Source organism: Podospora pseudopauciseta, assembly GCF_035222475.1.
Source record: "Podospora pseudopauciseta strain CBS 411.78 chromosome 2 map unlocalized CBS411.78m_2, whole genome shotgun sequence".
Lineage (NCBI taxonomy): Eukaryota > Fungi > Ascomycota > Sordariomycetes > Sordariales > Podosporaceae > Podospora > Podospora pseudopauciseta.
The window spans coordinates 1,027,650-1,042,516 of record NW_026946663.1 but is presented as its reverse complement, the minus strand read 5'-3'; the positions used below and the strand labels follow the sequence as shown (position 1 = coordinate 1,042,516).

Here is a 14,867-nt window from a genome sequence, read left to right as displayed (position 1 = left end):
AGGAATGCAGCTCCAGCCACATGCATGCGCCACAACAGCCGGCATGGACCTGGAACTTGTCCTTTTCCAGTGAGGGGACAACCTCGCCAGAGCTCCAGCAGCTGGCCAAAGCACCACGACTCCCTTATCCGCCGCACTGCTACGATCCCGGCTGCCATCTTGCGCTTCACCACCTCGAGTTGTGATTGCTCGGCGTCGGCATCTCTGAGCTAACCACAACCCCACCAAGAAGGTATTAAGTCTCCTCCTCTTCGTCATCCAACCCAACTACCTCCCCAACTCTGAATCACCTGTCTGCCTCGCTGTACAGTTCACCAAGGCCCTGGACTCGCACATGCTGATGCCACCTTTCCTATAGTCCAAGACAAGACCACGTCCTCGACTTCGGCCCCCATATTCCCAGTCACACAAGTACCTCGACTCTTTCCATCTCCGCAACTCCGTAATTCGACTATCCCCGAACATTAGTGCCATCATGGATTATGAACAACTGAAGGAGTCGTGGGGTGAGGTGGAGGATCGCGATGGAGTTCGGCTGAGTTGGAATGTGTTCCCAAGCACTCGCATGGTTAGTGCATCTGCTCAAGGCAATCTGCCGAGTATTCGGTGGCTAATGTTCAACATAGGAGGCTTCGAGATTGGTCGTCCCCATCGGTGCTCTGTATACCCCTCTGAAGGAGAAGCCCGACACACCTTTGCTGCAGTTTGAGCCTGTCACCTGCAAGCAACCCTGCCGCTCAATTCTCAATCCTTTCTGGTAGGTTAATATGACGTTCTACCCTTGACTATCTGGCCACTTTGCTCACATCTAGGACAGCCAGGTCGACACCCGCGCCCGCCTTTGGATCTGCCCCTTTTGCCTTTCCAGAAACCCCCTCCCGCCGCATTACAAGGATATCACGGCCAATGCCATCCCACCTGAGCTTCATCCCGCCAACACAACTATCGAGTATAGACTTTCACGACCAGCCCCGAGCGCTCCGATTTTCCTCTATGTCGTCGATACGTGCCAGGAGGAGGACAGCTTGGCTGCTCTTAAGGAGTCCCTGATCATGAGTCTGAGCCTTCTCCCTGAGAATGCTCTTGTTGGTTTGATCACATATGGAACGATGGCCCAGGTTCACGAGATTGGATACACCGAGTGCGCAAAGTCTTACGTTTTCCGCGGCAGCAAGGATTATGCTGCTAAGCAGGTACAGGAGATGCTTGGCCTCACCGCCCCTGCCCTTCGCCCTGGCGTGCCTCCTCACCAGCAGACCAGAGCTTTCCCAACCGGTCCCGCCGCCCGCTTCCTCCTCCCTGTCGCCCAGGCCGAATTCCAGTTGACAAAGGCGCTCGAGCAGTTGCAGAAGGACCCATGGCCTGTTGCCAGCGATCGCAGAAACTTGCGCTGCACTGGTGTCGCTCTCTCTGTGGCTGTCGGTCTGCTCGAGACTTCTTTCCAGAATGCTGGCGGCCGTATCATGCTGTTCGCTGGTGGTCCGGCCACGGAGGGCCCCGGAATGGTGGTTGGCCCTGAGCTGAGAGAGCCTATTCGGTCGCATCACGACATTGACCGTGACAACATCAAGTACTACAAGAAGGCGTTGAAGTTCTACGACAACCTCGCTAAGAGGACAGCTCACAACGGCCACACTATCGATATTTTTGCTGGTTGTCTTGATCAGGTTGGTTTGCTGGAGATGAAGGGGCTTTGCAACTCGACCGGCGGGCACATGATCTTGACCGATAGTTTCACATCGTCCATGTTCAAGCAATCCTTCATCCGAATCTTCGAGAAGGACGCCGACGATAACCTCCTGATGGGCTTCAACGCGGTTCTCGAAGTTTTGACTACAAAGGAGCTCAAGGTCACTGGTCTCATTGGCCACGCTGTGTCTCTGAACAAGAAGTCGACTTCGGTGGGTGAGACTGAGTGCGGTATTGGCAATACTTGCTCGTGGAAAATGTGCGGAATTGACCCCAATGCCAGTTACGGTATCTATTTTGAGATTGCTCAGGGCGGCCCCTCGCAATCCCAACAGGCGGCTCAAAGGGGTATGATTCAGTTCCTCACATACTACCAGCACTCGTCTGGTCAGTTCCACCTCCGTGTCACCACCATCGCCCGCGACCTTAGCGGTCCAGCTGGTGATCCGGCGATTGCCCGGTCGTTTGATCAGGAGGCCGCCGCTGTGTTGATGTCCCGTATTGCGGTGTTCAAGGCGGAAACCGATGATGGACCGGATGTCCTCCGCTGGGTCGACAGGATGCTTATCAGACTGTGCTCGCGCTTTGCCGACTATCGCAAGGACGACCCTTCGTCTTTCCGCCTCGAGAAGAACTTCACGCTTTACCCACAGTTCATGTTTCACTTGAGGAGAAGTCAGTTCTTGCAAGTGTTCAACAACTCGCCTGATGAGACAGCTTTCTATCGCCATGTTCTTAACCATGAGGACGTTAGCAACTCCCTCATCATGATTCAACCCACACTCGATTCATACACTTTCGACCAGGAGGGCGGTCAACCAGTGCTTCTGGACTCGACCTCTATCCAGCCAACACACATTCTCCTCCTCGATACGTTCTTCCACATTCTCATCTTCCACGGTGAAACCATTGCAGAATGGAGAAAGGCGGGTTATCAGGACCAGGAGGGCTACGAGAATTTTGCCGCTCTCCTGGAGGCTCCCAAGGAGGACGCCAGGGTAAGTCAAGATTGCCTGATCTATTCCAACACATTTCATACTGACTCTGGATTAGGACCTCATCACGGATCGTTTCCCTCTCCCACGTTTCATTGTTTGCGACCACGGCGGCTCCCAGGCTCGTTTCCTCCTCTCTAAACTCAATCCCTCCACCACTCACACATCAGGAGCTGGAGCGTACGGCGGTGTCGGAGCCCAGAGCGCGCAGACCATCTTCACGGACGATGTGTCTCTCCAAACCTTTATGGAGCACTTGATGAAGTTGGCGGTGAGCGGGACAAACTAGTGTGGTTGTTAGAGTGTGGGAGGGTAATTCAGCCCGATCCCGGGATTTACTCATTACTAGAAAGATGGTTTTGTGATTTGTTTAGCGTAGTGTTACGGAATCTATACCAGAGAAAACGGCGTTTTTGGAAACATGTGATGTGCCTTTTGATGCAGTTGAGGCAGGGGTGGAAGCGTTGCACAGTATGTGACCTCGATAATTGAAATATTTCTCAATATCAAAAGCAGATATTTCCCATTCCTTTGCATGCGCTTTGGTCCATTGAATCGAGCTCGGTTCGTTATCTCCAGAGAGGCTCACCCAGGGGGGAAAGCAACCGACTTGCATATCGCCAAGAGGTGGGTCCGTGTGGCTGGTGGGAGCTTCCCCTCCATGAAGCTGTGGCTACAACCTTGCAGGCCCCGCCAAACCTCAATCAGCCACACAATCAATTTTCTTAGGGCAGGTCGGCAAAACCCACAACTGCGATTTTTGATTTCGTCGTCTTGATACTTGGCCCGGCCGCACTCACCACGAACACACCCAAGTCCGTCGTCAGATAACCAGCCGACACCATGCGTATGTCAACCCCAACGAATCTACCAAATGAATTAATGCCAGAATACTGATTTTGGGCCATGTGCAGCTCCCAAGGTCGACCCCAACGAGATCAAGGTGATGTAAGAATTATTCCCAGCCGAAAACCGCACCTCGTCTCTCCCCCGCGCCGACAAGGAATTGGAAAACGAACGACAGGAAACTGACGGATATGGTTTTGCAGCACCCTCCGTGCCACCGGTGGTGAGGTCGGTGCCTCTTCGGCTCTTGCCCCCAAGATCGGTCCTCTTGGTCTTTCGCCCAAGAAGGTCGGTGAAGATATCGCGAAGGCTACTGGCGACTGGGTATGAAAAACCACACCACCCCTCCGAGAACCGAAGAGCCGAAAGAGAGAGAGAGAGAACACGATTTCTGACGAGACATGATTTTTTTTTTGCTGCGAATACAGAAGGGTCTCCGTGTGACCGTCAAGCTCACCATCCAGAACCGTCAAGCCGCCGTTTCCGTCGTCCCAACCGCCTCTTCCCTCATCATCCGCGCCCTCAAGGAGCCCCCCCGTGACCGCAAGAAGGAGAAGAACATCAAGCACAACAAGTCCATCACCCTCGATGAGGTTATCGAGATTGCGAGGACGATGAAGTTCAAGTCCTTCTCCAAGTCCCTCGAGGGCTGCGTTAAGGAGATCCTCGGCACTGCTTTCAGTGTTGGCTGCCAGGTTGACGGCAAGAGCCCCAAGGCCATCAGCGACGCTATCGCCAACGGCGAGATTGACAGTATGTGTGGCCATTCATTCTACGACATTTCGGGGGGGATCTGGACGGTCGATTACGGGTAGAGAGAGGGGATCATTGCTAACAGTTGGTGTTTTTTTTAGTTCCTGAGGAATAAGCGCGTCGTTTACGATAAAAAATATGGTCGGATTGGGATTCTCTTGGCATGTGATTAGGAGTTCAGGGCTTGCTTTACATCAGGCTTGCCAGACTACGGCAAATCAAATCAAAAGAAGATGATTCGTGGCCGAGCATGGTCTTGCCAGTACATATGTTTTGGCTTTCCGGGGATAGGTGCGAATTGCTTTGCTGCTTTTTGGGACGGGGGAAATTACGACACACAGAGGACCTTTTTTCCAAAGGAGTTGTTGAGCCCTTTAATGGGTGAACCGCGCCTATCCCGTGTTCCTTTTTTGCCGCTCCCTGATGAAACAGTTCGCCCCGAGATACCCATACCTATACCAAATAACACACCAAGATGAAGAAGAAACCAGACCCTGACGTTCACCCCAAACCTTTGACCTTGCTTTCGATATGACTTTTGGGTTTCATTATCTTGTTCCGAAAGATTGATATTTGCGTCCCGTCTGATTACTCGCTATGGCTTGTTGGAGGGGCGTGTGTAGGCGCTGTGGAAGTCGAGGTCCTTTCTTGCTGTTGTTGTCTGACGAGTGTGATTGATGTCCAGTGCTGTAAGTAGTAGATACGAGATGATGCCACTGGCATTGAGAGTATGCCTGGTGTGGTGTGTTGCAGGTTCGTGGGGTTTTGTTTCCGGGTGATACGAGGTGAGGGCGCCACCAGCTTCAGAATGTTCGTGTTAGGCCATTTATCATGGTTTCATTTCCAGTTGGGGAAAAATCACTGGTTTGTATGTTGACGATAGCTGGGGGCTTGTTTGTTGGTGGTGATGGTGGTGGTGCTCTGTTGAGAAGTGCTCTGATATGTAGGTAGATTTGATGACTTGATGATGGCTTACTACTTTGGATAAAGTTTAGGATTCCATTGGCGTGTTTCGGGACGAGTGACTTTTATGTATGGTCTTGGGGGGAGTGGAGGGTGCAGAGTGGAGGGCGGGATATGAAATGATCAACATGGCTTTTTCAAAGATGGCGAATGCAAGGTTTAAACTTGCATCGAGGGGTCATGAAAGGAAAAGTCGAGGGTGTTTCTGTTCATCTATTTCTCTCTTCTAAGGCTTTGGTTTTATACGACGCGGTTCCTAGTTCTCTTTTTGTACTATGATACGGGTGGGATGGTGTTGCTCTTTCGTGTAGAAAATCGTTAACTTTTTTATTTTGTCGAAATGATGTTCTCGTGGGATTTGGCAAGGTGTTGGTATGAGTTTTGACTATGGGTTCGCGATGAGTGTGAATGGGCTTGATCTAGGATGTCTTCTTAACGCTTGTTCTGACCGTCCAGGAGGGTTTAAGAAGGGGGTTAAGAGGAATTTTGGCTTGGAAATGCCAGCTAGGGATTTGAAGATTGGGTAATGAATGTGTGTCTCTTTTCTCCTGATCATCTTCAAAATGTTGTATTTTTTCGGCGCCAGGTTCACGGTCAAGGCTCATGGTTCTTCAGTGCCGTGGTATAAGCATCTTATTGTTTCACGGGTCTAGCGAGTTTCTTTTGAGCACTTGGAACTTGGGAATTTATCTAAAGGGGATGAGGTTCCGGTGCGGGAGGTTCAAATGTTTGGGTGCGAGCGGTTCGGTTCGGATTTTGATGAAAGGATGAAGGCCAAGAGTGAAGGATACCGAAGGGTTTGAGGCACAGCAGGTCTCATCGTTGGGAGACATAATTACGTGGCCAGTTCAGTCGTAGGGCTGAGGTTGTACCTGGCTGCCTCAGTTTACATACATGACAATTCAACGTCTTGAAGAAGACGTGCAGGATAGTTGCAATGATGTTTCTAACAATGGGGGTGGTTTATCGAAGATTCAAGTATGTTCGTGGTGTTGAGATGGGATTATGGCATGGCATTGGTCCATCCCGAATGGCACAGAAGAGGCGCGGCGAGGACACGGGTAACTATGTAAGTAAGATAGGATGGCGCAGCTGGGTGTTGATCAACCGTTTGTTCATGGGGGGTTCCGGTTTCTTTCTTTCGGGCCGGATCCGTTGATTCATGGCTTTGGATTCGAGGAATTGCGGTGGTTGTTTGCTATTCTTTCATGCCTTGGCAGGTAAGGTACATTATGCTAAGTATTTTTTATGCAAGTCACTGTCACTGTTGTGATTCACAGAGAGGAAGGAGGGTGGGACGGGGTGAGTGACAACGGCTCACGGCAGGAGGGGATACGTTTCAAGGGTCACAGATCAGTGAGTGAATGATGGGCGTTTGGTGTTACCGTGGGGTTGTTGGGTATGTTTAGAATATTGGGGTATCTTTTTGAGGGTGAGTGTGAGAGAGTAGTGAGGTGAGGTTGAAACTCCCAGATTTCCCTTCTGCAGAAACGAGAGACACTCAAGTGCCGCAAGTGCCGCCGGAATATGCGCCGGGTGGCAGTAGGCATGCAGAGCTTTTGCAGGTGACCATCTTTGGTTCAGTGAGGGCGGGCTCAGAATTACCTGATGTTTGGTTCCTCAGCCATGAGAAAGAGTGACCCTCAATCTCAGACAACGTACACCGAAAGTAGGTTGCATGGTTGGGTTAGGTAGTAATGTACGGAGTCCGGGGGGATGAAGAAAGACGGGGGATGGTGTGGTGAGTAAGGCGGTTGGGACCTTGGGGTGGTTGGATTGGGTTCTCACCGACTGGTTTCTGGGGATTTTCTGTTCTGACTGATCTCACTCGTTGATGGATTGGTGTCTTGGCTGTCACTTGTTATCACAGTATAGTGCGAGCATGTGTGGTGGGTGATACGGAACCTTACATATAGGGCTATCCTCTGAGCTTCTGCGAGTGAGCAATGGGAATGGAGAGGGTTGGGTGGATGTAACCTAAGCTGGATAGTAGGCCGGTAGGTGAGGTAGGTTGACGGCGTGAAGTATGTATATAGGATCGAGCATGGCATGAGGGGGCGGGCCAGTTTGGTGACCATTGGGACCCCGATCAGACCCCAAGGGGAAGTCTATTTAGTAAGAAACAAATAGACGCTGAAAACAGTAACAGACCGTAGATGTGATAATGTCTGATGCGGGTCTTGAGAGGTTTAACCTTGCATGAGGCTTTCCACCAGTCGACTTTTGAAAAGGGCCATCTGCGGGGTGAATGGTGGGATGGGTTTTGGATCTGCCTGTGGTGCTCACACACACCCACCCCAGTATTGACACAGCCATGCCACGCAATGCTGCTTGCAACTGCACCCCAAAACATCATGATGAAGCGAGGAGAGCTGTCATATTCTGCGTCGTAGAGTTGGGAGGGGAAAGGAAGACTGGGCCGAGTTTGCCGAGGGAAGAATGAGGGGCACGGGATAGGGATGTTTTCCAGAAAAATGCAAGATTGATACGAAGACGGGCTGTCCAACACACCCACTCACCAACCTGATGTGGGAGACGCCCAGAAGTAGGCTCCAGATGAGATGATTGGAGTCTGCATGCTGCGACTCGCATCCATGGGATAGACAACCGACCCTGCCTTTGCCCTGCCCTGACCCTTGCTGCTTGTGTTCACAGGTCCCGCACATGTCCCTCAGGTCAGAGGTTTTCCTTGTGTTGCTGTGCTATTCTGATTCTTCGGGCGGCGGGTGACGGCACATCGCCCGGCACATAATACTGTGTGTCTCTCTAGTCTCTCTTGTCTCTCTGGTCTCTGGTCTCTTTTATCTCTTTTGTCAGTCTGTCGGTGATTGAGAGGTATCTGCCTCGTCGAGTCGCACAGCTGGCGTGGCATGGCATTTACTGAGGTGCCTATCAGATGTCGACGGCCATGATGGACCGGGATGAATCAGGTTTATACATGCCTTAGTCGAACCGTCGTAATGAAGCGAACCACACCCAGGGACGCGATCCATGTCCCTCATGTCCCGGAGGGTCACATAGCGTGCCCAGTGGTCTCTGAAGTGCTTCACAGAGCTTGGATGTGCTCGGCCCGCAGCCACTAATAGGGTGCAGCAGCGCCGTGGTGAGGTGACGGTACCTTGTTGGAGCAGCAGGGCTCTAGCGTTTCCATGCTACTGCTGCTTGTGTGGGGGGAGGCTTCCCTGCAGAGTTTAGGCCCGAGAACGCCCGCAGGCGCAGGCCCCCGTCGTGCACCAGCCTGACTAAATGCGGCCCCATTCCACATTTTAGACAAGTGAGATTCCCGCCGACTTCCCTGTCCGTCTGCATTTCAACGTCAGGCCAGTTCCCGTCTCTTTTATTATTTTGAATAGAAGCAGTGCAGGAGAAGAGAGGGGACGATCCTGCTGCCCTATTAGACCAGAAAACCCCCAATTCATCGCCACCGTCGCCGTTGATCACCGCCGTGCCGGGTCCCGATAATCCGATCCTGATCCTGATCCATATCCACCTTCGACTGACAGCCAGGTACCTGACAAGGGCACTTTCATCACGCACCCACGCACGCACCTCCCGGGCCCTCCGTTCTCCTCTTCTTTTCCACCACCGACCACTGCCTCCACATCAAACCCCGCCCCGACCTGATCGACTCCGGCTCAGGACACGGCCGTCGCTATTCACGAGCCCGGCGGTGCGGAGACGGGAGCTGTGGTTGACGCTGTTGTGGGCGCTGGAGAGAGTGGATGCGACCGCCCGTCGGACGAAACAAGACAGAATTTTGTGATTATTTTTCCTCTGCAGATCCCGGACCGCAGCCGGGCGGAACTGGGGGGATCGGTGGGTTGATTGACTGAGAGGGGACGCAGGTGCATGGTTAAGAGTCTGGGCGAGATCCCAGCATTGCTCTTGTTTCGACCTTGCTGTCCACTCCTCAGATGGAATACCCTTTCCCGGGGGCCATTGTGTGCTCGACAACCTCTTCAACAAAGTCAACAATGCTTTGAGGTATTCACTGGGCAGTAACGAGTCTGGCCTGATTCCCCCCCCCCCCTTCCCAAGCAACAGGCGACCCGCAAACTGATCTCGACGCTCCTTACTTACTCTATTATCTACACTTCTCTGCGATACAATCTCATCGTCTTTCAGCAGAAGACATCACCAGCATACGTAGTATCGGATTCCACCATGTTACCTCTTGTCCAAATGCACCCGATGGTGCAACCACAGCTCGACTTACTCGGACCCCATCAACCGCACGTAAAACATGACCTGGAGTACGTGTCGCATCACCAAAGACCACAGTTCGCGCGACCCTCCCCCTCGCTCCACAACACAGACTCAACGCCCCGGGCGTTCGCCATCCGCAGCGCCCAGCCAGCCCCGGCGTTGCACCGCATCACCACCTCGTTCATCCGATCACATGCCCACGACCACAGTTCGGAACACTCACTTAGACGCAAGACACCAAGCGGCACCATCGACAATGGGTACGATGGTTCGGTTGCCCACCTGGCCTCCGGACCCCCACCATTGAAGCACATGATCTTGCCTGCCTCGTCAAGAATATTTCCGACTGCTGTGTCTCAGAGAACATCAGGGCTAACTGGGGTTGGCTACCATAGGTCAACACTCTCTGGATCATCATGGCAATATCAGGCACCGAATCCGACTGGGAGGCTCGATGGTGGAATGGAACCATTAAGTAGCCCACCTGTGACGCCTGGAGGATGGGGTATGGGAAGTACGAATATGATAACGAATCCGGCCGCGCCAGAGCAGACAAACTTTCTGCAACCAATACCCCAACAAAGCTACAACTCTGTGTCCAGCTTGCAGCCATTGTTAGGGCCAGGATACCACCAGCCGTTGAGTCAAACAGTCTACAGCCCGGGTGGCTACCAACAACCACAGCAACCACAGCAGTCGATGGTGTGGAGGAATGGTGGACTAGGGGATTATCGAACACCAATACCCCTAGCCAATGGCTACACACCACAAAATGCTGTCGTTGATAGTGCGTTTATGCCCTCGCAGTCGACCATACATGGCATGCCAAACGCACCAGGACTGGGCCAACCACACCCATTCCGCTTGCCATTGTCAAGCTACCCTCTTGATGATGGGTACGCTCGTCATGCTCAGGCACACATGGCGCACCATGGGGCTGCTCATCAGGGTCATGAGTCTCTGGCACAACTAGCTGGACATATTGCCCAAGGGGGCAGTGGCGGAGATGTTGCCTCGAGAGCAAGGTTCAAAGAGTTGGCCCTGCAGCAAGCACATAAAACATACAATGATCTGCTACTTTATCTAGGCAATGCAAAGAAAGCACACCACAGCCGGACCGGATCTTTATCAAGAACGTCATCGAAGATGGTGGTATACCCGAAACCCTCAATAGCACCGTTGGCGAGCGGAACCAAAGTACGACCGTCGCCAGCCCTCTCCGAACCAACAGTCAGCTATGCACAGCACATGGCACAGAAGCAGGCGGCAGCTAGGAGTATGGCAATGGGAGGGCAAGGAATGATTGTTGGGGGCTTCAACCAAGCGAGGAATCTATATTCAACGGGGCTTCAACAACGGCCATACTTTGAGACCGGATCACCACTTCACAATGCGAAAAATTCACTCGAGATGCTCACCAACCTATGTGAGCAAAGTGGATGGAAATGGGTGGATGGTATGCTGTTGGGAGGATGTCTCCACTATGGCCTTGAGCATTATGAAGATGCTTTGGAGTGGTTCAAGCGCATCGTGAGCATGGATGCTAGGTACGTATTCCCGGTCTGGTCGACCGCGTTAGGTTTACGGGGTGATGCTAACAAACAGGACAGCCACGTGGAGGCTATTTCAAATATTGCTGCGACATTGTACTGCATGAACAGGCAGGATGAGGCTGAACGGGAATGGTCTAAAGCGATCAAGCTAAGGCCAAGTTACCTGGAAGCAGTGGAACATTTGGTTGGCTTGCTGTGTTCGAATCATAGGAGTCAGGAGGCAGTCAACATTATCGAGTACATTCAGAAATCGTTGAGGATGTCTGGAACAAACGGAACCGTACATGAAGTTAATGAGACAGCGAGCGAGGCCGACACGGCGTCGACTGCCACGATGCGAGAATTGAGCCCCGACAACTTTGTGCTAGACGACCTCAACAACGACAGCCCGACCCAGCATTTTGCCCGACCTGCAGACAATAGCCACGTTCCAGGTTTTGGGTCAAGCGGATATGCGATAGCCGGGACCGAGAATGGACGGATGATCCTGCTGATACACGCCAAAGGAAACATGCTGTACTCGTTGAAAAATATCGAACAAGCCTCGGATGCTTTTGAGGAGGCGGTGCTCATCAGCGCTGGAAGACAGGTTCAAGGGGTGCGATCGCTTATCAGAAGGATCCAAACCGTCCTAGCACCGAGGGATATGCATTCAGGGCAGCTTAGGGGTGCTGTTCAGGCGAACCTGTCCGCGCCGTTGCTTCTGTCGCCAGACAGGGCCAAGCTTACCGCACAGCGGGTATTTGCTTCGCACGGAGGACTCTTGCCGGGACTACAATATGTTCCCGAAGGTACTCACAAGAAATCCGTGGTTGTCACAACGAGCAATTCATTGTTGTCGCTAGCCAAGATCTTCCAGGACACCATGTCGAATGGTGGGCCAAACACCGGTATGGTCAGACAGCCTGCTGGAGTGGGCGATATTCTGGCGCTCTATTACCTGTCCTTGTCATTGCAGGAAAGTCCGTCAACAGCAAACAACGTCGGCATCTTGCTCGCCAGTGTTCAGCAGACGTCTACCCAAGTTCACTCTGGGCCGCCTATGGACTTGGGGAATCTTCCCGCTATCCCTGGGATCGTACCAGGCAGCGGCTTATCGCTCGCCCTGGCTTACTATTATTATGGCCTTACCCTGGATCCAAAACATGTGCACCTGCATACCAACCTGGGCAGCTTGCTCAAAGATATCGGACAGCTGGATCTTGCTATTCAGATGTATGAGCAGGCTGTGCAGTGCGATGGAAGCTTCGATATTGCATTGACCAACTTGGCCAATGCTGTCAAGGATAGAGGCAGAATCAGTGATGCCATCGGGTATTACAAGCGAGCTGTATCGGCGAATCCCGACTTTGCTGAGGCTGTTTGTGGGCTGTCCACTGCGCTCAACTCGGTTTGCGACTGGAAGGGTCGTGGTGGTGTTCTGCTGGCAGGTGGCAAGTTTGACCGCTGGCATGTTGACGAGCAAGGGATGCTTCAGGATGTGAAGTCACAAGGCCAAGGCAGTGGGCTGATGAAACGTGTGGTTGACATTGTCGGGCGGCAGCTGAAGGAGTCCAGCACTTGGGGTGTTGGCGCCTTGCAAGATCAGACGATTGTGCAGCTGGTGGCGCAGTTAAGGGATGCCGGAGCTGGGATCACCGACCGAGGTCTGGATGTTGAAACCGAACTTCGAAAATGGGCTGGTCGATCGTGGGAGGGCTCAAGAATCCTGAGGCTGATTGAGCGGTCGACGAGAGCTGCGATGTGGTGCTGGTATGTCGACAAACATGTCAAGGGCATCAAGTCATCAGCTGGATACAGGCGGCCGCGGCCTCCTGCCAGCCTTTCGATTCCATCTGCGCCGACGGTGTTGCCGTTCCACACCTTTACTTGCCCGTTGACAGCCAAGGACATCCGGATGATTTCGCAGAGGAATGCGCTTAGAATATCGTGTTCGACGCTTCGCTCACCTTGGGTCCCAGCTACTGTATATGAACCACCGGAGCCACCAGCCCCTTATTTCAAGGTTGGCTATGTCTCGTCTGATTTCAACAACCACCCCCTGGCACATTTGATGCAATCTGTCTTTGGCTTTCACAATCCTAACAAGGTCAAGGCGTATTGCTATGCAACCACAGCCAGTGACAAGTCGATCCATCGCCAGCAGATTGAGCGTGAAGCGCCCGTCTTCCGTGATGTCAGCACGTGGCCATCAGACAGACTGGTCGAGCAGATTGTGGCTGATGGAATTCATATTCTGGTCAATCTCAATGGGTACACCCGCGGAGCGCGCAATGAGATCTTTGCCGCGCGGCCTGCGCCGATCCAGATGTCGTTCATGGGCTTTGCTGGGACGTTGGGAGCCGAGTGGTGCGATTACCTCCTAGCTGATACGACGGCCATCCCTCCCTCGACACTTCGACCACACCGCAACAATTTAAACCTGGGAGATGTCTTCCGGGATGAGGCCTACACGGAAAGCGAGGACTGGATTTACTCGGAGAACATCATCTTTGCTCGGGACACGTTTTTCTGTTGCGATCATGCGCAATCAGCAGATGGCCACAATGAGAGGCATATGTCCTGGGAGGATGACCAGAAGAGGAGGTGGAGGATGCGGAAGGAGTTGTTCCCCAAGTTACCCGACGATGCTATCATCCTGGGTAACTTCAACCAGTTGTACAAGGTATGCTCACCTCCCTTTTTCATTTCATACTCTCCCTAACAAGATTTAGATCGACCCAACAACCTTCCGTACATGGCTCCGCATCCTGGCTTCCTGCCCCAAAGCCCACCTCTGGCTGCTACGATTCCCCGAGCTGGGCGAAACCCACCTCCGCCGCACAGCTAAAGACTGGGCTGGGGAAGCCGTCGCCTCTCGCATTCACTTCACAGACGTGGCACCAAAGCAACAGCATATCTCTCGCGCCCGAGTTTGCGATCTCTTTCTCGACACGCCCGAGTGCAACGCCCATACCACCGCGGCGGACATCCTTTGGTCTAGCACGCCATTGCTCACCCTCCCACGATACGAATACAAGATGTGCTCCCGTATGGCGGCTTCCATCCTCAAGGGTGCGCTTCCAAAGAGCGAGGAGGGGGAGAGAGCAGCGAAGGAACTCATTGCAGAGGATGAGAAGCAATACGAAGAGTTTGCAGTGGGGTTGGTGAATAGGATGGGCTACCAGCTGGTCAGGGGACAGGATGGGGAAGTCTACGGGAGGGGAGAGGGAAGATTGGCGGAGATGAGGAGGTTGCTTTGGGAGAGCAAGTGGGGGTGCGCGCTGTTTGATACCAGGAGATGGGTGAGGGACTTGGAGGAGGCATATGGGCGGGCTTGGAGCGATTGGGTTAACGGAAGGGGAGGGGACATCTATCTTTGAAGGGGCTTTTGTTTAATGTGTGGGCTTTTTTCTTTTTCTTTTGATGCATGGCGATGTGCCTAAATGATTTTGGATATTGAGTTCTGGGCATTGAAATGAAGGGAAAGAAAAGCTAAAAAGCTATTTGGGAATTTGAGTGAATATTTGGGATATGGGACGATCGGAAAGAGATCGTTTGGGGTATTTGGATTGGAAATTTGGATGATATGATATCCATTTTGAATTTGTTTGTTTGTTTGCGTGGTTTTGTTTGGTTATTTGTTTCTTTTGAAATTTGCCTGTGTTGGCACTTTGGTCTGTTTGGTTTTCTTCTGAACATAGGATGAAGGGATGTGAGTTGATTTTGTGGTCTGCGTTGTATCCAGTTTTGGGGTGTTCTGATAGAGCGGAGGTTGTTGACCGCGATGGTCTGAAAGGGGTTGAATTTGAGATGTTTGATACCATTTGTGAGCGTTTTGTTTGACTTATGCTGCTCTATGCTAATAGCTGATATCTGACAT

General features: G+C 52.4%; 4 protein-coding genes across 4 annotated transcripts; all 4 read left to right on the top strand.

The window, feature by feature from the left end:
* Window positions 1-20: 20 nt before the first annotated feature.
* On the top strand, window positions 21-446 carry QC763_0031960 (uncharacterized protein; the record flags this gene model as incomplete). Its single annotated transcript, XM_062905526.1, has 2 exons — window positions 21-181; window positions 359-446. 2 exons carry the CDS (start codon window positions 21-23, stop codon window positions 444-446), a joined length of 249 nt encoding a protein of 82 aa, XP_062768054.1.
* A 29-nt stretch (window positions 447-475) lies between these two features.
* On the top strand, window positions 476-3,220 carry SEC23 (GTPase-activating protein S23; the record flags this gene model as incomplete). The annotated part of the gene is made up of 5 exons (XM_062909286.1): window positions 476-568; window positions 627-757; window positions 818-1,157; window positions 1,194-2,687; window positions 2,743-3,220. The coding sequence occupies 5 exons, from the start codon at window positions 476-478 to the stop codon at window positions 2,971-2,973; spliced, it is 2,289 nt and encodes a 762-aa protein (XP_062768053.1). The 3' UTR covers window positions 2,974-3,220.
* Window positions 3,221-3,283: 63 nt separating this feature from the next.
* On the top strand, window positions 3,284-4,778 carry RPL12 (60S ribosomal protein L12). The gene is made up of 5 exons (XM_062909285.1): window positions 3,284-3,531; window positions 3,599-3,632; window positions 3,734-3,854; window positions 3,959-4,283; window positions 4,385-4,778. The coding sequence occupies exons 1-5, from the start codon at window positions 3,528-3,530 to the stop codon at window positions 4,396-4,398; spliced, it is 498 nt and encodes a 165-aa protein (XP_062768052.1). The 5' UTR covers window positions 3,284-3,527; the 3' UTR covers window positions 4,399-4,778.
* Window positions 4,779-8,409: 3,631 nt separating this feature from the next.
* Window positions 8,410-14,856, top strand: QC763_202500 (uncharacterized protein). The gene is made up of 3 exons (XM_062909284.1): window positions 8,410-10,999; window positions 11,063-13,670; window positions 13,720-14,856. The coding sequence occupies exons 1-3, from the start codon at window positions 9,411-9,413 to the stop codon at window positions 14,365-14,367; spliced, it is 4,845 nt and encodes a 1,614-aa protein (XP_062768051.1). The 5' UTR covers window positions 8,410-9,410; the 3' UTR covers window positions 14,368-14,856.
* Window positions 14,857-14,867: the final 11 nt, after the last annotated feature.

Bases quoted from the DNA above. Each gene is read 5' to 3' on its own strand.
- RPL12 (XM_062909285.1), top strand. The intron at 3,633-3,733 runs GTAAGAATTATT...ATGGTTTTGCAG, and splicing joins CCCAACGAGATCAAGGTGAT to CACCCTCCGTGCCACCGGTG. The intron at 3,855-3,958 runs GTATGAAAAACC...CTGCGAATACAG, and splicing joins CGAAGGCTACTGGCGACTGG to AAGGGTCTCCGTGTGACCGT.
- QC763_202500 (XM_062909284.1), top strand. From the start codon at position 9,411: ATGTTACCTCTTGTCCAAATGCACCCGATGGTGCAACCACAGCTCGAC. The intron at 11,000-11,062 runs GTACGTATTCCC...CAAACAGGACAG, and splicing joins ATCGTGAGCATGGATGCTAG to CCACGTGGAGGCTATTTCAA. The intron at 13,671-13,719 runs GTATGCTCACCT...AACAAGATTTAG, and splicing joins ACTTCAACCAGTTGTACAAG to ATCGACCCAACAACCTTCCG.